The 27,342-nt window shown below is 39.9% G+C and overlaps 2 protein-coding genes and 1 long non-coding RNA gene across 3 annotated transcripts in view; 2 read left to right on the forward strand and 1 right to left on the reverse strand.

Moving 5' to 3' along the window:
* Window positions 1-27,342, reverse strand: part of LOC133660780 (uncharacterized) — a 96,053-nt gene that overhangs the window by 12,519 nt on the left and 56,192 nt on the right. The window lies entirely within an intron of this gene.
* On the forward strand, window positions 9,239-12,472 carry apoc4 (apolipoprotein C-IV). The gene is made up of 4 exons (XM_062064360.1): window positions 9,239-9,346; window positions 9,453-9,492; window positions 9,563-9,647; window positions 12,236-12,472. The coding sequence occupies exons 2-4, from the start codon at window positions 9,453-9,455 to the stop codon at window positions 12,423-12,425; spliced, it is 315 nt and encodes a 104-aa protein (XP_061920344.1). The 5' UTR covers window positions 9,239-9,346; the 3' UTR covers window positions 12,426-12,472.
* apoa2 (apolipoprotein A-II) lies at window positions 22,540-23,697 on the forward strand. Its single transcript, XM_062064361.1, has 4 exons — window positions 22,540-22,650; window positions 22,760-22,804; window positions 22,971-23,202; window positions 23,293-23,697. Exons 2-4 carry the CDS (start codon window positions 22,762-22,764, stop codon window positions 23,447-23,449), a joined length of 432 nt encoding a protein of 143 aa, XP_061920345.1. The 5' UTR covers window positions 22,540-22,650; window positions 22,760-22,761; the 3' UTR covers window positions 23,450-23,697.

The following is a 27,342-nucleotide window of genomic DNA, read 5'->3' on the forward strand; positions in this document are numbered from 1 at the left end:
AGAAAATAAGCAAATATCACCCTTATTTGAGATATTTAATCATACTTAGATTTCCGTTTTTGCAGTGAGAAAGATGTCCCACACGCAACTTGCACTTAAGCACGTTCCCTTTAACCAAACAAACAATTCCTTCCCCCCGTGTGTGTTTATACAGCTGTGGGACGAGGATTGTTTGACGAGATCAAATTGATTTTGTCTTTCTTTGGCCTGAGCATGGACTCTGCCCACTGGGCTGAAGCTGTTTATCACATGGACGCCGTGCGTTCTTTAAAATGTCCTATCTGTCCCGCTCAATCACAGACTTTGACTGGTCCACAAACACATCAGCGTCTGCCAAATAGGCTGAGATAGCAGCAACTTGTCTCTTATCATTGCGATAAAAGTTCACTTTGGGTTTTCCCTTCCTCAAACCATCTGATTCCAGGACATAAAGAACAGTTGCATTTTATTTGCGAGGTTTTCTTAGTTTTATGCTGTCAATTCCAATCAAACCTGAGTGAGGTCGGCCGATACCAATACCGATCCCCTGTATTAACTGTACATTTTTCAATGTATTAACACAGAGCGATATTGACAGTTGAACAACTTTAATGCAATATTTAAACTAGTTCCTTGTTCTCTTTTATGACGTATAACTTTTTGAAGTCAAAAGTACACAATAATTCAACCAAACTATCATGTGATACCTATTCTAAACCTTTGGTTTTTTTGCCCTTCTGTGTCCAGGGAAATATTCCTGAGTTTGTAAACATTAGGGTTACCGTATTTTTCGGAGTATAAGTCGCTCCGGAGTATAAGTCACACCGGCCGAAAATGCATAATAAAGAAGGAAAAAAACATATATACACTACCGTTCAAAAGTTTGGGGTCACGTTGAAATGTCCTTATTTTTGAAGGAAAAGCACTGTACTTTTCAATGAAGATAACTTTAAACTAGTCTTAACTTGAAAGAAATACACTCTATACATTGCTAATGTGGTAAATGACTATTCTAGCTGCAAATGTCTGCTTTTTGGTGCAATATCTACAGAGGTGTACATTTCCAGCAACTATCACTCCAGTGTTCTAATGGTACAATGTGTTTGCTCATTGGCTCAGAAGGCTAATTGATGATTAGAAAACCCTTGTGCAATCATGTTCACACATCTGAAAACACTTTAGCTCGTTACAGAAGCTACAAAACTGACCTTCCTTTTGAGCTGATTGAGTTTCTGGAGCATCACATTTGTGGGGTCAATTAAACGCTCAAAATGGCCAGAAAAAGAGAACTTTCATCTGAAACTCGACAGTCTATTCTTGTTCGTAGAAATGAAGGCTATTCCACTAAATTGTTTGGGTGACCCCAAACTTTTGAACGGTAGTGTAAGTCGCACTGGAGTGTAAGTCGCATTTTTGGGGGAAATGTATTTGATAAAAGCCAACACCAAGAATAGACATTTGAAAGGCAATTGAAAATAAATAAAGAATAGTGAACAACAGGCTGAATAAGTGTACGTTATATGAGGCATAAATAACCAACTGGTATGTTAACGTAACATATTATGGTAAGAGTCATTCAAATAACTATAACATATAGAACATGCTATACGTTTACCAAACAATCTGTCACTCCTAATCGCTAAATCCCATGAAATCTTATACGTCTAGTCCAGGGGTCGGCAACCTTTACCACTCAAAGAGCCATTTTGGCAAGTTTCACAAATTAAAGAAAATAATGTGAGCCACAAAAAAAAAATTAAAATTTAAAAAGCTCTTTGTGCTATGTTAACCAGGGGTCTCCGACACACGCACCGGCACGCACTTTAATGTGGAAATTTGATGTTAGTGCGGCCCGCGAGTTTTGAATGAATTGCGCTTGATAGCGTCATACTTGCCAACCCTCTCATTTTTCCCGGGAGACTCCCGAATATCAGAGCATGATGACACTGCTTTTGGCGCCCTCTACAGTCTGCCCTAACAGTGTACCTGCTCGACCACACGTAGAATGCAGTTTCAGCTTGCTCACGTAAGTGACAGCAAGGCGTACTACCTCAGCAGCCACACATCTTACACTGACGGTACCAATACCCAGAATCCCATGCAGCCCTAACTCTTCCGCTCAACCAACGCACGGAGAGGGGGGGGGGTGATGATGTGTGGGGGGATTTGGTGGTAGCGGGGGTGTATAATGTAGACCGGAAGAGTTAGGGCTGCATGGGATTCTGGGTATTGGTTGTGTTGTGTTTATGTTGTGTTACGGTGGGATGTTCTCCAGAAATGTGTTTTTCATTCTTTTTTGGTGTGGGTTCACAGTGTGGCGCATATTTGTAACGTAACAATGTTGAAGTTGTTTGATACGGCTACCGTCAGTGTAAGCTGTGTGGCTGATGAGTAAGTATGCTTTGCTGTCTCCTATGTGTGCAAGTAAAAGCTACATACAACTTGTGGCCGGACTGGCACGCTGTTTGTAAATGCTATAGAGGACAGTTACTGCAGTGCAATTAGGACACTCCCTTTATTTAGTAATTAGAGTGTAAATAGGATTATATTTTCCCTGGGAACTACCTATGAGAGACGCTGAGATCCATAAATCTCCTGGGAAAATCGGGGGGGGGGGGGCAAGTATGTAGCTGAGCCGCATCAGAGTGGTCAAAGAGCCGCATGCGGCTCCGGAGCCGCGGGTTGCCGACCCCTGGTCTAGTCTCTTACGTGAATGAGCTAAATAAAATTATTTGATATTTTACGGTAATGTGTTAATAATTTCACACATAAGTCGCTCCTGAGTATAAGTTGCACCCCCGGCCAAACTATGAAAAAAACTGCGACTTATAGTCCGAAAAATACGGTACAAAGGGGTGGAAACTTTCCGTAAATTTACCACGGGAAGTTAAGCTCGGGAAGTTTGGAAATATTGACCTTTTTTTGATTATTCAAAGTTGGACACCATCCATGGGAATGAATGGGAATGAATGGGGAATTACAATAATGATATAATATTGGGCACTTGTCTATATGCTGCTGCATCTTTGTGGCATTTTTGACGTAGATCTTTGCACAGTATTTGCAAATACCAATGGCCTACATTGGTTGGGGTGAAATGTCTCCACACGTCATACGTGGCATTATTGTGTTTGTATGTATTTATTCCTGTAAAACACTAATGCAATGGCCACACACAGATATAAATAGTCAGCTAAACCATTGTAGTTGTCTTTAGAAATATTTTACTGATGGACAAATGAATAGAAATAGGCTAGATATTTTTTTATTTTTTTTTGGTCGTAAAAAAATACATTCATGTGTGCTTACGGACTGTATCCCTGCAGACTGTATTGATCTATATTGATCTATAATGTAGGAACCAGAAATATTAATAACAAAGAAACAACCCTTTTGACTATTCGGTAAGGTCTATTCAGGTGTACTGGAGAGGAGGCTACGCCGGATAGTCGAACCTCGGATTCAGGAGGAACAGTGCGGTTTTCGTCCTGGTCGTGGAACTGTGGACCGGCTCTATACTCTCGGCAGGGTCCTTGAGGGTGCATGGGAGTTTGCCCAACCAGTCTACATGTGCTTTGTGGACTTGGAGAAGGCATTCGACCTGTGGGGAGTGCTCAGAGAGTATGGGGTATCGGACTGTCTGATCGTGGCGGTCCGCTCTCTGTATGATCAGTGCCAGAGTTTGGTCCGCATTGCCGGCAGTAAGTCGGACCCGTTTCCAGTGAGGGTTGGACTCCGCCAAGGCTGCCCTTTGTCACCCATTCTGTTCATAACTTTTATGGACAGAATTTCTAGGCGCAGTCAGGGCGTTGAGGGGATCTGGTTTGGTGGCTGCAGGATTAGGTCTCTGCTTTTTGCAGATGATGTGGTCCTGATGGCTTCAACTGGCCAGGATCTTCAGCTCTCACTGGATCCGTTCGCAGCCGAGTGTGAAGCGACTGGGATGAGAATCAGCACCTCCAAGTCCGAGTCCATGGTTCTCGCCCGGAAAAGGGTGGAGTGCCATCTCCGGGTTGCGGAGGAGACCCTGCCCCAAGTGGAGGAGTTCAAGTACCTCGGAGTCTTGTTCACGAGTGAGGGAAGAGTGGATGGTGAGATCGACAGGCGGATCGGTGCGGCGTCTTCAGTAATGCGGACACTGTATCGATCCGTTGTGGTGAAGAAGGAGCTGAGCCGGAAGGCAAAGCTCTCAATTTACTGGTCGATCTACGTTCCCATCCTCACCTATGGTCATGAGCTTTGGGTTATGACCGAAAGGACAAGATCACGGGTACAAGCGGCCCAAATGAGTTTCCTCCGCCGGGTGGCGGGTCTCTCCCTTAGAGATAGGGTGAGAAGCTTTAAGTAAAGCCGCTGCTCCTCCACATGGAGAGGAGCCAGATGAGGTGGTTCGGCCATCTGGTCAGGATGCCACCCGAACGCCTCCTTAGGGAGGTGTTTCGGGCACGTCCATCCGGTAGGAGGCCACGGGGAAGACCCAGGACACATTGGGAAGACTATCTCTCCCGGCTGGCCTGGGAACGCCTCGGGATCCCCCGGGAAGAGCTGGACGAAGTGGCTGGGGAAAGGGAAGTCTGGGCTTCCCTGCTTAGGCTGCTGCCCCCGCGACCAGACCTCGGATAAGCGGAAGAAGATGGATGGATGGATGGATGGACAACCCTTTTGTGCGAATGAGTGTGAACGAGTATAAATGGGGGAGGGAGGTTTTTTTTGGGTTGGTGCACTAATTGTAAGTGTATCTTGTGTTTTTTGTTGATTTAATAAAAAAAGAAAATAAAGACAATTATTTTTCTAATTCATTTTTTTTAAATTTCTTGTGCGGCCTGGTACCAATCGATCCACGGACCGGTACCGGGCTGCAGCCCGGTGGTTGGGGACCATAGATCTAAATCCCAGGGGTCAAACTCAAGGCAAATCTGGCCCGCCAGATTACTTTATGTGGCCCGCGAAAGCCTGGAAATAATATATAAAACGCTTACTCTTTTCTTATTAAATATTTGTCCTTTCCCTTTTGACATTAAAAATCATGTACTGCATGCAATTGCATATATTTTAAAATTCAATATTATCAAAATCTAAATATATTATGTATTCCAAAAATATTTCTTGTTAAAATAAAGATATATACTGTACTTAAATATCTGCTTGACTTATGATTTCAAAACAAATTATCAATCAAATTGTAGACTGTAAAATTCACAATAGATTTTATGGTTAAATTCCATAAAGTTTTTTACCGTAAAATCAACTCCGGTACCGTTTTTTTCCATATACAGTAAGACACTAAAACATTAAAAAACAAACAAAAAAAACAAAACTGGCAGCTCTACCGCTTGAATTTCACCGCTAAAAACAGTGGTATTGTTTTTCCATTCATTCAATTTTTTTTACATGTTGTAAAAAAACAACACTGCTTTTACTGTAAAATTCTGGTGACTGAGCTGCCAGTTTTTAAAGTAAAATTTAAATATTTTTTTGCATCTTATGTAAAAAAATATATTGTTAATATATTATATATATATATATACATGTATATTCATATATTACTCCCTCTGAGGGCAACCCTAACTGCGATGTGGCCCTCAATGAAAGTGTTACAACAGAAGACTAACAACCGAATAGGGTGTTCAAGTTTAGGCTTCTCCTTGGCATTGTCGCTAGCCAAGACTCTTTCTAACCAAAGGCTGGGCTGGACTGTATTTGTTTTTAGGTTATTTAGACATGATGTGACGATACAAGGAAGCACTTACACTTTTCCATCAGTCTGATTGTGACATATTACACCATCTTTCATTGACCTTGCTGGTTTTACGAGCAGAGGAGCATGTTCGGCAGCGCACATATCACGGAGTACTTACAAGCAGACACAGTGTGTAGACAGAAAAGGTAGAACGGACGCATTTTGGCCTAAAAACTAAAGATAAAGGTGAAGCTATAACACTGAAACGCCCTAGCTAGTGGCGAATGTCCATCAGCAGTGTTTTAGCTACTTCTAAATCACTAATCCTCGCCTCCATGGCGACGATTAAAGTACGTTTCTTACAAGTATCATCCCTGCAGGACGAGGAATAGCTAAACATGCTTCACTACACACCGTAGGAGGATACGATAGCTAACCGCTAACAACAAGCTGGCACCCCTGCCTTGGGTGGATCTACAACTAACATCCACTGTAATGATACCGAGTACAATAGCGTATCCACTCGATAATACTATGATTACATCGATATTTTTTTTATTGTCACAAAATATTTTTGCAAAATTCATATTATGTTTATAAACTCAGGACATATGTACAACTTAAATTACGACCAATGTATGATCCGGTAACTACTTGGTATCAGATTGATACCTAAATTTGCGGTATCATCCAAAACTAATGTAAAGTACCAAACAACAGAAGAATACGTGATTATTACATTTTAACACAAGTGTAGATAGAACATGTTGAAACGGAAAATAAGGAGATATTAACAGTGAATGGTCAAGTGGATTAATAATCCATTTTTACAGCTTGTCCCTCATAATTTTGACAAAATAGAATGGGGAATGACACAATATGTTACTGCATATGTCAGCAGACTAATTAGGAGCATGTGTTTGCTTGCTTACTATTAAAAGACAAGTTGTCTTGTATGTACACTATTTTATTTAAGGACAACATTGTTATTGGATTGCAATAAGAAACATGTTTAATGTGCCGTAATAATTGTTGTTGAAATAAAGCCCATAATGGCATTTTTGTGGCCACCCTTATTTAAAAAAGTAGCGAAAAGTATCGAAAAACATTTTGGTACCGGTACTGAAATATTGCTATCGAGACATCCGGAATGAAAACCAATTCTTGGCTTGTAAAACTCCACCGTGTAGGATGGGGAGCGACATGAGGGTGTCGGTTTCTTTGATGTATTGTAATCCACAGGAAGATTTTGTCGTTACCCGAGATCTACAAAGCGGAGAGGAGGCAGGGCCTGACCTTCTTTGAACTGTTTTACAACCTTTTCTTTGAACTGTTTTTAATCAAAGGCGATGGCTGTTTACGACCCCCCCTCCCTTAGAAACAGCTTGTTGCCATGTAATCAGGGAAAGTCCAATTAAAAGAGGAGGCATACAATCTTTCGCCAGAGCGTGTACTGTGCAAAGAGTACAGTCCAGACATTTCTCCTCAATTGAGCTAAATTGAATTCTGTCTGTTTAATTCCTTGCTTCTGGTCTTGTTTAATAGATGTCATCAGTGTTTGAACCTGTCATGCATCAACAAAGTCTTGAGCAAAGGCTGTGAATACTTATGTACATTTTTTTTTTAGTTTTACATTTTTAATACATTTTTGAAATAAAAATAAATAAAAAAAACTTTTCACATCGTCAATATGGAGTGGCAGGGCCTGACCTTCTTTGAACTGTTTTACAACCTTTTCTTTGAACTGTTTTTAATCAAAGGCGATGGCTGTTTACGACCCCCCCTCCCTTAGAAACAGCTGTTGCCATGTAATCAGGGAAAGTCCAATTAAAAGAGGAGGCATACAATCTTTCGTCAGAGCGTGTACTGTACAAAGAGTACAGTCCAGACGTTTCTCCTCAATTGAGCTAAATTGAATTCTGTCTGTTTAATTCCTTGCTTCTTGTCTTGTTTAATAGATGTCATCAGTGTTTGAACCTGTCATGCATCAACAAAGTCTTGAGCAAAGGCTGTGAATACTTATGTACATTTTTTTTTTAGTTTTACATTTTTAATACATTTTTGAAATAAAAATAAATAAAAAAAACTTTTCACATCGTCAATATGGAGTGGCAGGGCCTGACCTTCTTTGAACTGTTTTACAACCTTTTCTTTAAACTGTTTTTAATCAAAGGCGATGGCTGTTTACGACCCCCCCTCCCTTAGAAACAGCTGTTGCCATGTAATCAGGAAAAGTCCAATTAAAAGAGGAGGCATACAATCTTTCGTCAGAGCGTGTACTGTGCAAAGAGTACAGTCCAGACGTTTCTCCTCAATTGAGCTAAATTGAATTCTGTCTGTTTAATTCCTTGCTTCTTGTCTTGTTTAATAGATGTCATCAGTGTTTGAACCTGTCATGCATAAACAAAGTCTTGAGCAAAGGCTGTGAATACTTATGTACATTTTTTTTTAGTTTTACATTTTTAATACATTTTTGAAATAAAAATAAATAAAAAAAACTTTTCACATCGTCAATATGGAGTGGCAGGGCCTGACCTTCTTTGAACTGTTTTACAACCTTTTCTTTGAACTGTTTTTAATCAAAGGCGATGGCTGTTTACGGCCCCCCCTCCCTTAGAAACAGCTTGTTGCCATGTAATCAGGGAAAGTCCAATTAAAAGAGGAGGCAAACAATCTTTCGCCAGAGCGTGTACTGTACAAAGAGTACAGTCCAAACGTTTCTCCTCATTTGAGCTAAATTGAATTCTGTCTGTTTAATTCCTTGCTTCTTGTCTTGTTTAATAGATGTCATCAGTGTTTGAAACTGTCATGCATCAACAAAGTCTTGAGCAAAGGCTGTGAATACTTATGTACATTTTTTTTTTAGTTTTGCATTTTTAATACATTTTTGAAATAAAAAAAAATAAAAAAACTTTTCACGTCGTCAATATGGAGTGGCAGGGCCTGACCTTCTTTGAACTGTTTTACAACCTTTTCTTTGAACTCTTTTTAATCAAAGGCGATGGCTGTTTACGACCCCCCTCCCTTAGAAACAGCTGTTGCCATGTAATCAGGGAAAGTCCAATTAAAAGAGGAGGCATACAATCTTTCGCCAGAGCGTGTACTTTACAAAGAGTACAGTCCAGACGTTTCTCCTCAATTGAGCTAAATTGAATTCTGTCTGTTTAATTCCTTGCTTCTGGTCTTGTTTAATAGATGTCATCAGTGTTTGAACCTGTCATGCATAAACAAAGTATTGAGCAAAGGCTGTGAATACTTATGTACATTTTTTTTTTAGTTTTACATTTTTAATACATTTTTGAAATTAAAAAAAAAAAAAAAACTTTTCACGTCGTCAATATGGAGTGGTGTGTGTAGAATTTTGAGGACAAAAATGAAATAATTAAATTTCGGAATAAGGCTGTAACATAAAATATGGAACATTTGAAGTGCTGTGAATACTTTACGGATGCACTGTATAAAAAAAGTAAAAACCAGTCAAATATTCCAATACTGCACCTGAGTGTACAGAGTTAGGCAAACGAAAGGGTAAGAACACCCCCAGCAAATAGAAACAAACAGAAAAGTCATGCGATGGTGATCAATGTACAACCTGTTGGCTTATACAAATAAAATGGATCACTAACACTCATTTCATTCAACTTGCGTTGGCCGAAGCAGCTGAGAGAAAACAAAAAAACAAAAAAGGTATTACAGCGTTACTCCTTGTCACTACTTTATGTGAATGTGCATTCAAAAAAATAAGGAAGTGAGAAATACAAATGAAATGTCGGCCTTTTTTGTCTTTTGTTAGATGCGCTTACATGTCATCACTCTCATTCTACTAATTCAAGGTATGTTTTTCTATTGATTTTGAACATGCTTATTTTCTTGCCAACTATCCAACTTGCCCTTTACCATCAGCATGTGGCCCGCTTTGGGCTCTGACACCCGTCCCAGGCCAACCCGACTCTCCAGGAATCCTGCACGGCCTGAGGGAAACAGCTCGGTATTTCCTCTAACTACAGACGTGGTCAAACGTTGACATGCACTTGCAAAGAACATCATGTCATGGCTGTCTTGAGTTTCCAATCATTTCTACAACTCGTATTTGTTTGTGATTGGAGCACATACTTGTTGGTCGCAAAAAAACAATCATGAAGTTTGTTTCTTCTATTAATTTACTGTGGGTCTACTGAAAATGTGAGCAAATGTGCTGGGTCAAAAGTATACATACAGCAATGTTAATATTTGCTTACATGTCCCTTGGCAAGTTTACCTGCAATAAGACACTTTTGGTAGCCATCCACAAGCTTCTGCTGGAATTTTTGACCACTCCTTTTGACAAAATTGGTGCAGTTCAGCTAAATTTGTTGGTTTTCTCACATAGACTTGTTTCTTCAGCATTGTCCAGCCGTTTAAGTCAGGACATTGGGAAGGCCATTCTAAAACCTTCATTCTAGCCTGATAAAACCATTCCTTTAACACTTTTGACCTGTTTTTTTTGGGTCATTGTCCTGTTGGAACACCCAACTGCAACAAAAACCCAACCTCCGGGCTGATGATTTTAGCTTGTCCTGAAGAATTTGTCATTGTCCCATTTACTCTCTGTAAAACAGTAAAACAGGCCCAGAGCATAATACTACCACCACCATGCTTGACGGTAGGGATTGGTGTTCCTGGAATTAAAGGCCTCACCTTTTCTCCTCCAAACATATTGCTGGGTATTGTGGCCAAACAGCTCCATTTTTGTTTCATCTGACCACGGAACTTTCCTCCAGAAGGTAAATAAATGATAAATGGGTTATACGTGTATAGCGCCTTTCTACCTTCAAGGTACTCAAAGCGCTTTGACAGTATTTCCACATTCACCCATTCACACACACATTCACACACTGATGGAGGGAGCTGCCATGCAAGGCGCTAACCAGCAGCCATCAGGAGCAAGGGTGAAGTGTCTTGCCCAAGGACACAACGGACGTGACTAGGATGGTAGAAGGTGGGGATTGAACTCCAGTAACCAGCAACAATCAGATTGCTGGCACGGCCACTCTACCAACTTCGCCACGCCGCCCCCAGGTATTATCTAGAAAAGGTGAGGCCTTTAATCCCAGGAACACCATACCTACCGTCAAGCATGGTGGTGGTAGTATTATGCACTGGGCCTGTTTTGCTGCCAATGGAACTGGTGCTTTACAGAGAGTAAATGGGACAATGAAAAAGGAGGATTACCTCCAAATTCTTCAGGACGAGCTAAAATCGTCAGCCCGGAGGTTGGGTCTTGGGCACAGTTGGGTGTTGCAACAGGACAATGACCCCAAACACACGTCAAAAAGTGGTAAAGGAATGGCTAAATCAAGCTAGAATGAAGGTTTTAGAATGGCCTTTCCAAAGTCCTGACTTAAACGTGTGGACTAGGGATGTCCGATAATGGTTTTACCTGATATCCGATATGCCGATATTGTCCAACTCTTTAATTACCGATACCGATATCAACCGATACCGATATCAACCGATATATACAGTCGTGGAATTAACACATTATTATGCCTAATTTGGACAACCAGGTATGGTGAAGATAAGGTCCTTTTTAAAAAAATGAATCAAATAAAATAAGATAAATAAATTAAAAACATTTTCTTGAATAAAAAAGAAAGTAAAACAATATAAAAACAGTTACATAGAAACTAGTAATTAATGAAAATGTGTAAAATTAACTGTTAAAGGTTAGTACTATTAGTGGAGCAGCAGCACGCACAATCATGTGTGCTTACGGACTGTATCCCTTGCAGACTGTATTGATATATATTGATATATAAGCAGAATATTAATAACAGAAAGAAACAACCCTTTTGTGTGAATGAGTGTAAATGGGGGAGGGAGTTTTTTTGGGTTGGTGCACTAATTGTAAGTGTATCTTGTGTTTTTTATGTGGATTTAATAAAAAAACAAAAACAAAACAAAAAAAACCCGATACTGATAATAAAAAAACCGATACTGATAATTTCCGATATTACATTTTAACGCATTTATCGGCCGATAATATCGGCAGACCGATATGATCGGACATCTCTAGTTTGGACAATGCTGAAGAAACAAGTCCATGTCAGAAAACCAACACATTTAGCGGAACTGCACCAATTTTGTCAAGAGCAGTGGTCAAAAATTCAAGCAGAAGCTTGTGGATGGCTACCAACACTTGCCAAGGGACATGTAAGCAAATATTAACATTGCTGTATGTATACTTTTGACCCAGCACATTTTCAGTAGACCCATAATACATTCATAAAAGAAGCAAACTTCATGAATGTTTTTTTTGTGACTAACAAGTATGTGCTCCAATCACTACATCACAAAAAAAAATAAGAGTTGTGGAAATGACTGGAAACTCAAGACGGGCCATGACATCATGTTCTTTACAAGTGTATGTCAACTTTTGACCACGACTGTACACCCGCACACTGTATATATATCGAGCCTGCATATCACACATGCTCTGTTAATCATTGCAGCTGTTCTGTGTGTTTTTTTCTTAATATTGAAGTTGTGGTTCTGTGTACAATGTTCCTCATGTTGTGTACTTGCACACCCCCACAGTGCAGCCACAGCTAAAGTCCAGAGTGTGATGGAGGTGGTGATGGGCTATGTGGGCGCCTACTATGAAGACCACGTCCAGCCGGTGACCGACAGCTACAGTGAATGGGCCTCAGGGATCCAGCATTCTTGGAGGGAGAAGATGCAACACACCTTTATGCCCTTTATGGCTACGAACACGACTGCCGCATGATTTATCGCACAATAAATGTAACATTTACGAGTCGGTTGTCTTTTTTTCCGTCTGTGCAATACAAAAACCCAAAATGTTTAAAGGCCTACTGAAATGATTTTTTAAAATTTAAACGGGGATAGCAGATCCATTCTATGTGTCATACTTGATCATTTCGCGATATTGCCATATTTTTGCTGAAAGGATTTAGTAGAGAAAATCGACGATAAAGTTCGCAACTTTTGCTCGCTGATAAAAAAAAAGCCTTGCCTGTAGCGGAAGTAGCGTGACGTCACAGGAGCTAGTATTCCTCACAATTCCCCGTTGTTTACAATGGAGCGAGAGAGATTCGGACCGAGAAAGTGACGATTACCCCATTAATTTAAGCGAGGATGAAAGATTTGTGGATGAGGAACGTGAGAGTGAAGGACTAGAGTGCAGTGCAGGATGCATCTTTTTTCACTCTGACCGTAACTTAGGTACAAGCTGGCTCATTGGATTCCACACTCTCCTTTTTTTATTGTGGATCACGGATTTGTATTTTAAACCACCTGGGATACTATATCCTCTTGAAAATGAGAGTCGAGAACGCGAAATGGACATTCAGTGCCTTTTATCTCCACGATAATACATCGGCGAAATGCTTTAGCTACGAGCTAACGTGATAGCATCGTGCTTTAACTGCATATAGAAACAAAAGAAATAAACCCCTGACTGGAAGTATAGATAGAAAATCAACAATACTATTAAACCGTGGACATGTAAATACACGGTTAATGCTTTCCAGGCTGGCGAAGGTTAACAATGCTGTGCTAACGACGCCATTGAAGCTAACTTAGCAACTTGTGGCGAAGTTGGTAGAGTGGCTGTGCCAGCAATCGGAGTGTTGCTGGTTACTGGGGTTCAATTCCCACCTTCTACATTCCTAGTCACGTCCGTTGTGTCCTTGGGCAAGACACTTCACCCTTTGCCTCTGATGGCTGCTGGTTAGCGCCTTGCATGGCAGGTCCCGCCATCAGTGTGTGAATGTGTGTGTGAATGGGTAAATGTGGAAATACTGTCATAGCGCTTTGAGTACCTTGAAGGTAGAAAAGCGCTATACAAGTATAACCCATTTATCATTTATTTTATTTATAACTTAGCAACGGGACCTCACAGAGCTATGCTAAAAACATTAGCTCTCCACCTACGCCAGCCAGCCCTCATCTACTCATAAACACCCGTGCTCACCTGCGTTCCAGCGATCGGCAGAAGGACGAAGGACTTCACCCGATGCGTTTGGCGGCCCGGAGACGAAGGAAGTCAAGGTGAGGTCGGCGGCTAGCGCTCCAACAAAGTCCTCCTGGTTGTGTTGCTGTAGTCCGCTGCTAATACACTGATCCCACCTACAACTGTCTTCTTTGCAGCCTTCATTGTTCATTAAACAAATTGCAAAAGATGTCCAGAATACTGTGGAATTATGAAATGAAAACAGAGCTTTTTGTATAGGATTCTACGGGGTACCATAACTTCCGTTACTCTGACTTCGTCACGCGCATACGTCATCATACCGCGACGTTTCAGCCGGATATTTCCCGGGAAGTTTTAAATGTCACTTTATAAGTTAACCCGGCCGTATTGGCATGTGCTGCATTGTTAAGATTTCATCATTGATATATAAACTATCAGACTGCGTGGTCGCTAGTAGTGGCTTTCAGTAGGCCTTTAAGGTCATTAAAACTAACTTTGAATAAAAGCTTAATAACTGACAGGCAATTACGGGTTTGATCTTTTCGTTGTCAGGACAACTATGAAAATATTAGTGGACCCATAGACATCTTTAGACTGTGTCATACCACTGTGTTGCTACATCACCGCCCCCGCCATCTTACGGCAGTCTCGCTCTGTCCACCCGTACAAATCAATGTGACAGTGATGTAGAAATCGCTCATTTTTGTGGTTGTCAAGAATCGTTTCGATTTGTAGCACACTTATATATAACTTATACCGTATTTTTCGGAGTATAAGTCGCACCGGCCGAAAATGCATAATAAAGAAGAAAAAAAAAACATATATAAGTCGCACTGGAGTATAAGTCGCATTTTTGGGGGGAATTTATTTGATAAAAGCCAACACCAAGAATAGACATTTGAAAGGCAATTTAAAATGTCTAAAGAATAGTGAACAACAGGCTGAATAAGTGTACGTTATATGAGGCATAAATAACCAACTGAGAACGTGCCTGGTATGTTAACGTAACATATTATGGTAAGAGTCATTCAAATTACTTTAACATATAGAACATGCTATACGTTTACCAAACTATCTGTCACTCCTTTATTTGTATTTATTTATTTATTATTTGTGTCCTGTCCAGTTTCTCAGGCAAATCATACGGTTGATGTAGACGCCCTGTCGAATTTTCCCCCCTGAGGGAGGGGAAAAATAAAAAATAATATTAATAAAATATATTTAAAAATAAAATAATTAAATAAATAGTAATAATAATAATTATCATTATTATATATATTTAAATTCAAAAAACAAAAACAAAAACAAAAAAATATGTCACTCCTAATCGCTAAATCCCATGAAATCTTATACGTCTAGTCTCTTACGTGAATGAGCTAAATAATATTATTTGATATTTTACGGTAATGTGTTAATAATTTCACACATAAGTCGCTCCTGAGTATAAGTCGCACCCCCGGCCAAACTATGAAAAAAAAATGCGACTTATAGTCCGAAAAATACAGTATATAATTGAACGGTGTTTATGTTGTGTACAAGGTGTATTTATAATATGTCGTGCAAAGGAAATTTCATGATTTTTAGAAGCTCATCTTGTATTTGACATTGTTTATAGGTTTAGGCCAGTGGTTCTTAAAGGCCTACTGAAAGCCACTACTAGCGACCACGCAGTCTGATAGTTTATATATCAATGATGAAATCTTAACATTGCAACACATGCCAATACGGCCGGGTTAACTTATAAAGTGACATTTTAAATTTCCCGCGAAACTTCCGGTTGAAAACGTCTAGATATAATGACGTTTGCGCGTGACGTCGATGGTTGAACCGGAAGTATTCGGACACGTTGTATCACAATACAAACAGCTCTGTTTTCATCTCAAAATTCCACAGTAGTCTGGACATCTGTGTTGGTGAATCTTTTGCGATTTGTTTAATGAACAATGGAGACTGCAAAGATGAAAGCTGTAGGTGGGATCGGTGTATTAGCGGCTGGCTGCAGCAACACAACCAGGAGGACTTAGTTGGATAGCAGACGCGCTATCCGACGCTAGCCGCCGACCGCATCGGTGATCGGGTGAAGTCCTTCGTCGCGCCGTCGATCGCTGCAACGCAGGTGAGCACGGGTGTTGATGAGCAGATGAGGGCTGGCGTAGGTGGAGCGCTAATGTTTTTATCATAGCTCTGACGAGGTCCCGTAGCTAAGTTAGCTTCAATGGCTTCGTTAGCAACAGCATTGCTAGGCTTCGACAGGCGGCACAGCATTAACCGTGTAGTTACATGTCCAGTGTTTGGTTCGGTGGCTCCTGATAGTAGTATTGTTGATCTGCAGTCTATCCTTCCAGTCAAGGGCTTATTTCTTTTGTTTCTATCTGCATTTAAGCACGATGCTGTCACGTTAGCTCCGTAGCTAAAGTGCTTCACCAATGTATTGTCGTGGAGATAAAAGTCACTGTGAATGTCCATTTCGCGTTCTCGACTCTCATTTTCAAGAGGATATAGTATCCGAGGTGGTTTAAAATACAAATCCGTGATCCACAATGGAAAAAGGAGAAAGTGTGGAATCCAATGAGCCCTTGTACCTAAGTTACGGTCAGAGCGAAAAAAGATACGTCCTGCACTGCACTCTAGTCCTTCACTCTCACGTACCTCATCCACGAATCTTTCATCCTCGCTCAAATTAATGGGGTAATCGTCGCTTTCTCGGTCCGAATCGCTCTCGCTGCTGGTGTAAACAATGGGGAAATGTGAGGAGCCTTTCAACCTGCGACGTCACGCTACTTCCGGTACAGGCAAGCGACCAAAAGTTGCAAACTTTATCGTCGATGTTCTCTACTAAATCCTTTCAGCAAAAATATGGCAATATCGCGAAATGATCAAGGATGACACATAGAATGGATCTGCTATCCCCGTTTAAATTAAAAAAAATCATTTCAGTAGGCCTTTAACCTTGTTGGAGGTACCGAACCCCACCAGTTTCATATGCGCATTCACCGAACCCTTCTTTAGTGAAAAATATATATATATACTGTTGGAAGCAGATCAGAATCATATCCATATTTAAGTGTTACTTCTTTCTAAAAACTCCTATAGTCATATTTACATCAGCTAATGTCTCGTGTGGTACAAAGTGCTTGGATTCGAGTGTCCTTGGTTAGAGTCAGAGTGCTGTTTATTCTCTTTGTTGAGACTGCCATTACATTCCTAAGATAAGGAGCACAGCTAGACTGGGGAAACAGCAGGCGGGGGACAGAGGGAAGATCACGGGACTTCCGGGGGTTTGAGGGGAGACCGAGCTAGACCGATCTGGACCGGGCTGGGGAACGCTGGTGTGCTGGATTGGTCTCAGTTTGTCCTCTAAGCTTGGAGAATAAACCACAAAATACCAACTGCTGCCTGTTGATTGAATATAAACATCAGCTTATGTGCCATAAAAAGAATCTGGGAGAGACTAGCAATTTGAATTCCCCATTGGAGGAATGCTGGTCGACGCAACAATTTAGGGGCAAAGTTATATGTTTTTTTTACTGGTGCACAAAATGAACCATGCATGAACATCACCTTGTTCAAAGAACAAAACCAACACAGTGCATGAACTCACAACAAATTACACAACTGCAAATCAGATGGAAAATTAGAGGGAACATTGTTTAGGGGTATCCATAATACGCCGATAGGGAGAAGTTTTTATTTACACGATGAGTCGGGCCGACTCACCGAACCCCTTGGGTTCGATCGAACCCAGGTTAAAAACCACTGGGATAGGTGCAATAAGTGTTCAACTTCAGCCTAAACCCTTCCGGTCTGCAACATTTTCAATGTATGAATGTTCAACTGTTTGTTTATGTAAAACTGTTTGTTTATTTTGTTGACCACTGACCGAAGAAATAATAAACTAACTAAACTAAATATAGTAGCAATCATGGGGAGGACATTTTGTCCTCTTTTTGGAGAAGTTACATGTTGTATATGAAAAAAACCACAACATTTACGTATTTTGCAAAACATAGAGCGCACTGCTGGTGAGCTGGTCTATTTTCGAACAAAAGGCGCACCGCATAATAAGGCGCATTAAAGGGGTCATACTAAGATTTTTTTTTCTACATTTAATAACACTTCCTTGTGATTCTACATAGCATGTAATGGTGGTTCTTTGGTTAAATTGTTGCATAAATTATGGCCCTGCGATTAGGTGGCGACTTGTCCAGGGTGTACCCCGCCTTCCGCCCGATTGTAGCTGAGATAGGCTCCAGCGCCCCCCGCGACCCCGAAGGGAATAAGCGGTAGAAAATGGATGGATGGATGGGTTGCATAACTTATGATTTACAGACCATCTTCAAGCTGCTTTCTGACTGTCATTTCAGGAAGCGCCGTTTTTAAAATAATTTTTACCTTATTTAAGTGTCTCCACTTCGACAGCGTCTGCTCCCCGTTACCGGGAGTTTCCCTTACCACTACTTCCATAGCGAGACTACTGACAGGTAAAGTTAGAACTGTACACTACTTTATATTAAAAATGTCGGTAACAGCGGAGGATGAATGCCCCACAACAAGAGGATAGAAAATAAAAAAGAGCTTATTGACTACGGCGTCGGCGTGGACTACACTGGCGGACGCGTGCAAATTTCTGGGATTTATGCAAATCCCAAATACACATCAGCATGTACCAATGGGTGAGAAAAGTTGGTTTAGCATGATATTGTGAAACAAAACGCCAGATACTATGTCTCCTAATAGGTGTCATTTTGGGTTCCTCATACACACACATACCATAATAATACCCGTATGTTGAAGCACAGCGCGTCTTACTACTGTAGCCGTAATGCACCGACAATCCATCAAGAGGTGTGGCTTCGTAGTTTACCAAAGTAATGTTCTATATTCTCAAAGGAACATCAAAGTTTCGGGTCTGCTTGCTAGCGTTATTTTTAGGGATGTCCGATAATGGCTTTTTGCCGATATCCGATATTCCGATATTGTCCAACTCTTTAATTACCGATACCGATATCAACCGATATATACAGTCGTGGAATTAACACATTATTATGCCTAATTTGGCCAACCAGGTATGGTGAAGACAAGGTACTTTTTTAAAAAATTAGTAAAATAAGATAAATAAATTAAAAACATTTTCTTGAATAAAAAAGAAAGTACAACAATATAAAAACAGTTACATAGAAACTAGTAATGAATGAAAATGAGTAAAATTAACTGTTAAAGGTTAGTACTATTAGTGGAGCAGCAGCACGCACAATCATGTGTGCTTACGGACTGTATCCCTTGCAGACTGTATTGATATATATTGATATATAATGTAGGAAGCAGAATATTAATAACAGAAAGAAACAACCCTTTTGTGTGAATGAGTGTAAATGGGGGGAGGGAGGTTTTTGGGGTTGGTGCACTAATTGTAAGTGTATCTTGTGTTTTTTATGTTGATTTAATAAAAAAATAAAAAAATAAAATAAAAAAAATAAAAAAAACGATACCGATAATAAAAAAAACGATACCGATAATTTCCGATATTACATTTTAACGCATATCGGACATCTCTAGTTATTTTTGAACAGGGTTCAACTTGCAGACCACACACATCTCTTGTGTGTGACTGCCATCTACCGGCCACACTAATTACACCATGTACCAAATAAAAGTGCGTCGATGTCGGTAAGCACAACCAGGAATAATCCATACATTAGGCGCCCTGGGTCATAAGGCGCACTGTAGATTTTTTGAGAAAAGGAAAGGATTTTAAGTGCGTCTTATAGTTATACGACCTACGGTATAGTAGTATGGTATTGCTGCTGAAGTGTAGACGATGATTGCCTCAAGATGACAGACAGCTTGATGTATGATCCGGCCTATCCATGAGGCGTCAAGTTAGTACATTATGCCTATGAGTGGACCTGCCAGTACACCTGTTAGCACTAGCTTCCGTGCTAATCCTAATCTTCAGAGTCACGATGTTACTTTTTAAGGATGATGCTAGAACACATAGCTAAAACTGATTTAAATGCATTTTCAAACAACATGATTCTTTGGCACATTTTATCTGATCTACCAATGCAATTATGCGACTGTGCTTTAAACGAACATGTTTGAGAACTACATTGGCCTTGAAAGGTAAAAAGGAGCCAAAACTAAACTAGACTGAAAGGGGGGGGGGTTCGGGGGTACCATGAATTGCCCATCACACAAACTAATTGTTCCAGGCTTTAAATAACTGCAATTAAAGGGATTCAAATGGCATATACAAGCGCACGTCTGACATTGGAGCTACCTTTTTTTCCAAGACTTTCAGAATTTCCACCACATGCAAAAACTAATTCACCAAATTTGTGTCGATAGATGGTGTCCGCCGCTCACGACCAAGCAAGAAGACATTTTTGGGTAAATTTTAGGGGTTTGACGGTACGTGTATTTGTATTGAACCGTTTCGGTACGGGGGTTCCGGTTCGGTTCGTAGGTATACCGAACGAGTTTCCACACGGACATGTTAAGCAGCGTAACGCACGTTGTGTAAACAACGCACACCGAGGCACAACACACGGCATGCTAGCAGCTAACGGGCTACGATAGACTGACCATACGTCCTCTTTTCACCGGACATGTCCTCTTTGGCGGAGCTGTCTTTCTTAAATGCCTCAAATGTCCGGCATTTTGAGTTAGGTTTGCGTGTATTTTCAATGTACGTTCAGGGTTAAGAAGGGGTTAAAAACAAAACAAATTGTGCGCAGAGAGAGTTATGTTAAACGCGCATGCGTCGCCAGGCTCTGCTTTTTATCCATAGATTTATCACATTTAATTTTTTATTATCTATAGCAGGGGTGTCAAAAGTGTGCCCCGGGAGGCCGTTTGCGGCCCGCAGCTGATGTTTTAAAGGCCCACTGCACTATTAAAATAAACAAAAACATAAAAAAAAGTGAAATAAAAAAGCTTAAAATTGAATGTAATTTAGAAAGAGTTGCAATGTTGACTAATAAAACAAAGCAGTTTTTTTTTTTTTCAAACTGTCATTGCTCAAAACATAATATTGAATCAAAATCAATGTTTTTATGAATTATTGACCTATCCAAGGTTCCGATTACTTCACATCAAATATTCCACTAAGAAAAATATTTTTGGTGGAAGATTTTGCAAATTTGGTAAATAAATAACTAAAGATGTCCGATATTATCGGCCGATAAATGCTTTAAAATGTAATATCGGAAATTATCGGTATCGTTTTTTTTATTAACGGTATCGGCTTTGTTTTTTTAAATTTATTTATTTATTTATTAAATCAACATAAAAAACACAAGATACACTTACAATTAGTGCACCAACCCCAAAAAACCTCCCTCCCCCATTCATTCACACAAAAGGGTTGTTTCTTTCTGTTATTAATATTCTGGTTCCTACATTATATATCAACATACACTACCGTTCAAAAGTTTGGGGTCACCCAAACAATTTTGTGGAATAGCCTTCATTTCTAAGAACAAGAATAGACTGTCGAGTTTCAGATGAAAGTTCTCTTTTTCTGGCCATTTTGAGCGTTTAATTGACCCCACAAATGTGATGCTCCAGAAACTCAATCTGCTCAAAGGAAGGTCAGTTTTGTAGCTTCTGTAACGAGCTAAAGTGTTTTCAGATGTGTGAACATGATTGCACAAGGGTTTTCTAATCATCAATTAGCCTTCTGAGCCAATGAGCAAACACATTGTACCATTAGAACACTGGAGTGATAGTTGCTGGAAATGGGCCTCTATACACCTATGTAGATATTGCACCAAAAAGCAGACATTTGCAGCTAGAATAGTCATTTACCACATTAGCGATGTGTAGAGTGTATTTCTTTCAAGTTAAGACTAGTTTAAAGTTATCTTCATTGAAAAGTACAGTGCTTTTCCTTCAAAAATAAGGACATTTCAATGTGGCCCCAAACTTTTGAACGGTAGTGTATATCAATACAGTCTGCAAGGGATACAGTCCGTAAGCACACATGATTATGCGTGCTGCTGGTCCACTAATAATACTAACCTTTAACAGTTAATTTTACTCATTTTCATTAATTACTAGTTTCTATGTCACTGTTTTTTATATTGTTTTGCTTTCTTTTTTATTCAAGAAAATGTTTTTAATTTATTGATCTAATTTTATTTTATTAATATTTTAAAAAAGACCTTATATTCACCATACCTGGTTGTCCAAATTAGGCATAATAATGTGTTAATTCCACGACTGTATATATCAGTATCGGTTGATATCGGTATCGGTAATTAAAGAGTTGGGGAATATCGGAATATCGGACATCCCTATAAATAACACAAACATGTATATTTTGTTGTTTTCTTACTGTACCGAAAATGAAACCGAGGTACGTACCGAACCGACATTTTTGTGAATTTTTACATTTTCGGGAGATATTGTTCCTAATTCCTCAGTGGCAACCATAAGCAAGAGGTTGGTATCTATAAAAAGGTACTGATGTCAGGCCTTAGGTACCATCATGTTTTCGAAGAGTTCCTTTGTGATTCATCTAAAATACGGACAATGGGTCATGGAGTCTGTGACTGGCTACGAGGGCGAAAGGTCAGCATGGTTACGCCTCGACAGGCCTCGATCTTAACAGAAACGCTGACGAGCTTCAGTTAATCTAATCAAACGGTGTGTTTTATGACCGCAGTTCAGACAAATTGCAGATTACATGTAGATTGTGACATACGTGCACGGCAAAAGATCACGAGGGTCTCTGGGTGCGTGTTCCCTTTGAATATACAATACATGCGGTGCATTGCATAAGACACATTTGGGGTCTGAAGCGAATATCGTGTACAATGGACTTTGTTTAGGTGATTGTGTGCGCGTGCCCTTTTGTGTGTGTGTGTGTGTGTGTGTGTGTGTGTCCTCATCAGATGACGTGTGCTCCCAGTCCCCCCCTATATCATCCAGTCCAGATGTGAGCTCCAGTTACAGACAACTCACTTTCAGAGCAGACTGTCGCTTCTGGGCTCCAGATTCAAATCAATCGCAGGTAACGATTCCATTCTTTGACGCATTCTCCCTTCACTTTTGCACGAACCGTACACGTTTGCGTTTATGAATGAATGCAAATGTATTGAAGAACTGTTCATTTGTTTCAGACATGAATGCAAAATACGCAGTTGCACTGATCCTGGCTCTGCAGGGTAAGTATGACGAGAGTGGATGCCATGCACTTCTTTAAATGCAGTAATACATACACCTTTACATTTTTAAAAAAAATATGTAACTCAACAACCCAAATTAGAAATGTATTTTTTTTAGCAACCAAAAAAAAAGCTCTTTTTGAGATGCAATGCTCTCTCTCTGCAGTCTCCATGAGCCTGTGCGATGCTCCCGCACCCGATCAGGACCTGGTAGACAAATATGATGCCTACAAGTCCGTGTTCTACAAGAGGCTGCTGAACGCTTACTCCAAGCTGCAGGCGGCCGTCGGCCCCATCGTCGACAAAATCGGAGAGAGCCAGCAGGGCGCAGGCGCCAAGGATTTCGTGTTGGATATGCAGAACAAACCTGAGCTCCAAGCTTTCGCTAAGGTTGTCAGGTGAGTGGTTTTTTTTTGCCGAGAGAGAGATTGCGCTTCAGCTGCAAAAGCCTGGCAAGTGGAATGAACGTTGCACCGTGTACTCCGCAGAGGAATGGCTGAGGAGGTTACCCCCCTGGTGGACAAGGCCCGCACTACTCTCCTGGGCCTGTACGGACACTACCTGCGCCCCGCCGTCGGCGATCTCCTGAGCGACTCCATCGACAACGTCAAAGTCTACCTGGACAAGTTCATGCCCGCCGAGTAAAGAGCTCCGCCCACTCGCCGCAGCTCGACATAGACCACGCGGCGCTTCAAAGCCCAGGAGAGCAAAGAGCATCATCTCGTATTAATGTGGCGAGGCAGCTATAAACTCGCCAGCGCCGTCTACACTAAATGTACTCAGCATGTACAATACGTTGTGTTAGGTACACTAACTGTAGTCTTTGTGCGATTGTGTATGTGTGTGCGCGTGTGTGTGTGTGTGTGTGTTCAATAAAATGAACTGGGAAAATATTGGAATGTGTTTGTTTGAACTTAGCAATCGTAGTTGTCAATTTTGCCACGTTGACAAAAATACATGTTAATTCAACAAAAACTCACCACACTGTACTTGGCTTATATTTAAGATATGCACACTATACATTATTACAGAACAATCATTCTTATTGCTCAAACACAATACTGTAGTACATACTCATTATCAGAGTTTTGCTCATTTTCAGTACAGTAAGGATATAAAGCAGGGGTCACCAACCTTTTTAAAACCAAGAGCTACTTCTTGGGTAGTGATTAATGCGAAGGGCTACCAGTTTCAAAACACTTAAATAAATGGCCAGAAATAGCCAATTTGCTCAATTTACCTTTAACTCTATGTTATTATTAATAATTTATAATATTTACACTTAATTGAACGGTTTAAAAGAGGAGAAAACACAAAAAAAAATGACAATTAAATTTTGAAACAGTTTATCTTCAATTTCGACTCTTTAAAATTAAAAATTCAACCGAAAAAAAGAAGAGAAAAACTAGCTAATTCGAATCTTTTTGAAAAAATAATTTATGGAACATCATTAGTAATTTTTCCTGATTAAAATTAATTTTAGAATTTTGATTATTTTAAATAGGTTTACATCCAATCTGCACTTTGTTAGAATATATAACAAATTGGACCAAGCTATATTTCTAACAAAGACAAATCATTATTTCTTCTAGATTTTCCAGAACAAACATTTTAAAAGAAATTCAAAAGATTTTGAAATAAGATTTAAATTTGATTCTACAGATTTTCCAGAATAATTTTTTTGAATTTTAACCATAATAAGTTTGAAGAAATATTTCACAAATATTCTTCGTCGAAAAAACAGAAGCTTAAATGAAGAATTAAATTAAAATGTATTTATTATTCTTTACAATAAAAAAATTAATTTACTTGAACATTGATTTAAATTGTCAGGAAAGAAGAGGAAGGAATTTAAAAGGTAAAAAGGTATATGTGTTCAAAAATACTAAAATCATTTTTAAGGTTGTATTTTTTCTCTAAAATTGTCTTTCTGAAAGTTATAAGAAGCAAAGTAAAAAAAATAATGAATTTATTTAAACAAGTGAAGACCAAGTCTTTAAAATATTTTCTTGGATTTTCAAATTCTATTTGAGTTTTGTCTCTCTTAGAATTAAAAATGTCGAACAAAGCGAGACCAGCTTGGTAGTAAATAAATACCATTTAAAAAATAGAGGCAGCTCACTGGTAAGTGCTGCTATTTGAGCTATTTTTAGAACAGGCCAGCGGGCTACTCATCTGGTCCTTACGGGCTACCTGGTGCCCGCGGGCACCGCATTGGTGACCCCTGGTATAAACTGTCAACCATAAAATGATTGACTCAGTAAATAAGATTGAATAAATACATAAATATGATATACTATATCATACATGGAATGCGAGTGTCAATGGTTGTTTGTCTATATCTGCCTTGTACATATGTATATATATATATACTGTGTATATATATATATATAGACACATATACATACAGTACATAAACACACACACACACACACACACATACAGTATATGTTATACAGATACCTTTCAAGTATTTCTTGATGTGACATTTTAGGTATGAAAAGAGCTGATAAATATACTGAAATATACAAACCCCGTTTCCATATGAGTTGGGAAATGGTGTTAAATGTAAATATAAACGGAATACAATGATTTGCAAATCCTTTTCAACCCATATTCAGTTGAATATGCTACAAAGACAACATATTTGATGTTCAAACTGATAAACTTTTTTTTTTGTTGTTGCAAATAATCATTAACTTTAGAATTTGATGCCAGCAACACATGACAAAGTAGTTGGGAAAGGTGGCAATAAATACTGATAAAGTTGAGGAATGCTCATCAAACACTTATTTGGAAGGCTAATTGGGAACAGGTGGGTGCCATGATTGGGTATAAAAGTAGATTCCATGAAATGCTCAGTCATTCACAAACAAGGATGGGGCGAGGGTCACCACTTTGTCAACAAATGCCTGAGCAAATTGTTGAACAGTTTAAGAAAAACCTCTCAAGCAGCTATTGCAAGGAATTTAGGGATTTCACCATCTACGCTCCGTAATATCATCAAAGGGTTCAGAGAATGTGGAGAAATCACTGCAGGTAAGCAGCTAAGCCCGTGACCTTCCATCCCTCAGGCTGTACTGCATCAACAAGCGACATCAGTGTGTAAAGGATATCACCACATGGGCTCAGGAACACTTCAGAAACACACTGTCAGTAACTACAGTTGGTCGCTACATCTGTAAGTGCAAGTTAAAACTCTCCTATGCAAGGCAAAAACCGTTTATCAACAACACCCAGAAACGCTGTCGGCTTTGCTGGGCCTGAGCTCATCTAAGATGGACTGATACAAAGTGGAAAAGTGTTCTGTGGTCTGACGAGTCCACATTTCAAATTGTTTTTGGAAACTGTGGACGTCGTGTCCTCCGGACCAAAGAGGAAAAGAACCATACGGATTGTTCTAGGCGCAAAGTTGAAAAGCCAGCATCTGTGACGGTATGGGGGTGTATTAGTGGCCAAGACATGGGTAACTTACACATCTGTGAAGGCGTCATTAATGCTGAAAGGTTTTGGATGTTGCCATCCAAGCAACGTTACCATGGACGCCCCTGCTTATTTCAGCAAGACAATGTCAATGTGTTACATCAACGTGGCTTCATAGTAAAAGAGTGCGGGTACTAGACTGGCCTGCCTGTAGTCCAGACCTGTCTCCCATTGAAAATGTGTGGCACATTATGAAGCCTAAAATAGCAGAAGGGAGACTGTTGAACAACTTAAGCTGTACATCAAGCAAGAATGGGAAAGAATTCCACCTGAGAAGCTTCAAAAATGTGTCTCCTCACTTCCCAAACGTTTACTGAGTGTTGTTAAAAGGAAAGGCCATGTAACACAGTGGTGAACATGCCCTTTCCCAACTACTTTGGCACGTGTTGCAGCCATGAAATTCTAAGTTAATTATTATTTGCAAAAAAAAAAAAGTTCATGAGTTTTGAACATCAAATATGTTGTCTTTGTAGTGCATTCAACTGAATATGGCTTGAAAAGGATTTGCAAATCATCGTATTCCGTTTATGTTTACATCTAACACCATTTCCCAACTCATATGGAAACGGGGTTTGTACATGTAATTTTTTAAATTCCATTATTTAAAGTTAAAAGTTAAAGTTAAAGTACCAATGATTGTCACACACACACTAGGTGTGGTGAAATTTGTCCTCTGCATTTGACCCATCCCCTTGATCACCCCCTGGGAGGTGAGGGGAGCAGTGGGCAGCAGCGTAGCCGCGCCCGGGGATCATTTTTGGTGATTTAACCCCCAATTCCAACCCTTGATGCTGAGTGCCAAGCAGGGAGGTAATGGGTCCCATTTTTATAGTCTTTGGTATGACCCGGCCGGGATTTGAACTCACAACCTACCGATCTCAGGGCGGACACTCTAACCCAGGGGTCACCAACGCGGTGCCCGCGGGCACCAGGTAGCCCGTAAGGACCAGATGAGTAGCCCACTGGCCTATTCTAAAAATATCTCAAATAGCAGCACTTACCAGTGAGCTGCCTCTATTTTTAAAATTGTATTTATTTACTAGCAAGCTGGTCTC

This window comes from Entelurus aequoreus, linkage group LG11 (assembly GCF_033978785.1).
Source record: "Entelurus aequoreus isolate RoL-2023_Sb linkage group LG11, RoL_Eaeq_v1.1, whole genome shotgun sequence".
NCBI classification, from domain to species: domain Eukaryota; kingdom Metazoa; phylum Chordata; class Actinopteri; order Syngnathiformes; family Syngnathidae; genus Entelurus; species Entelurus aequoreus.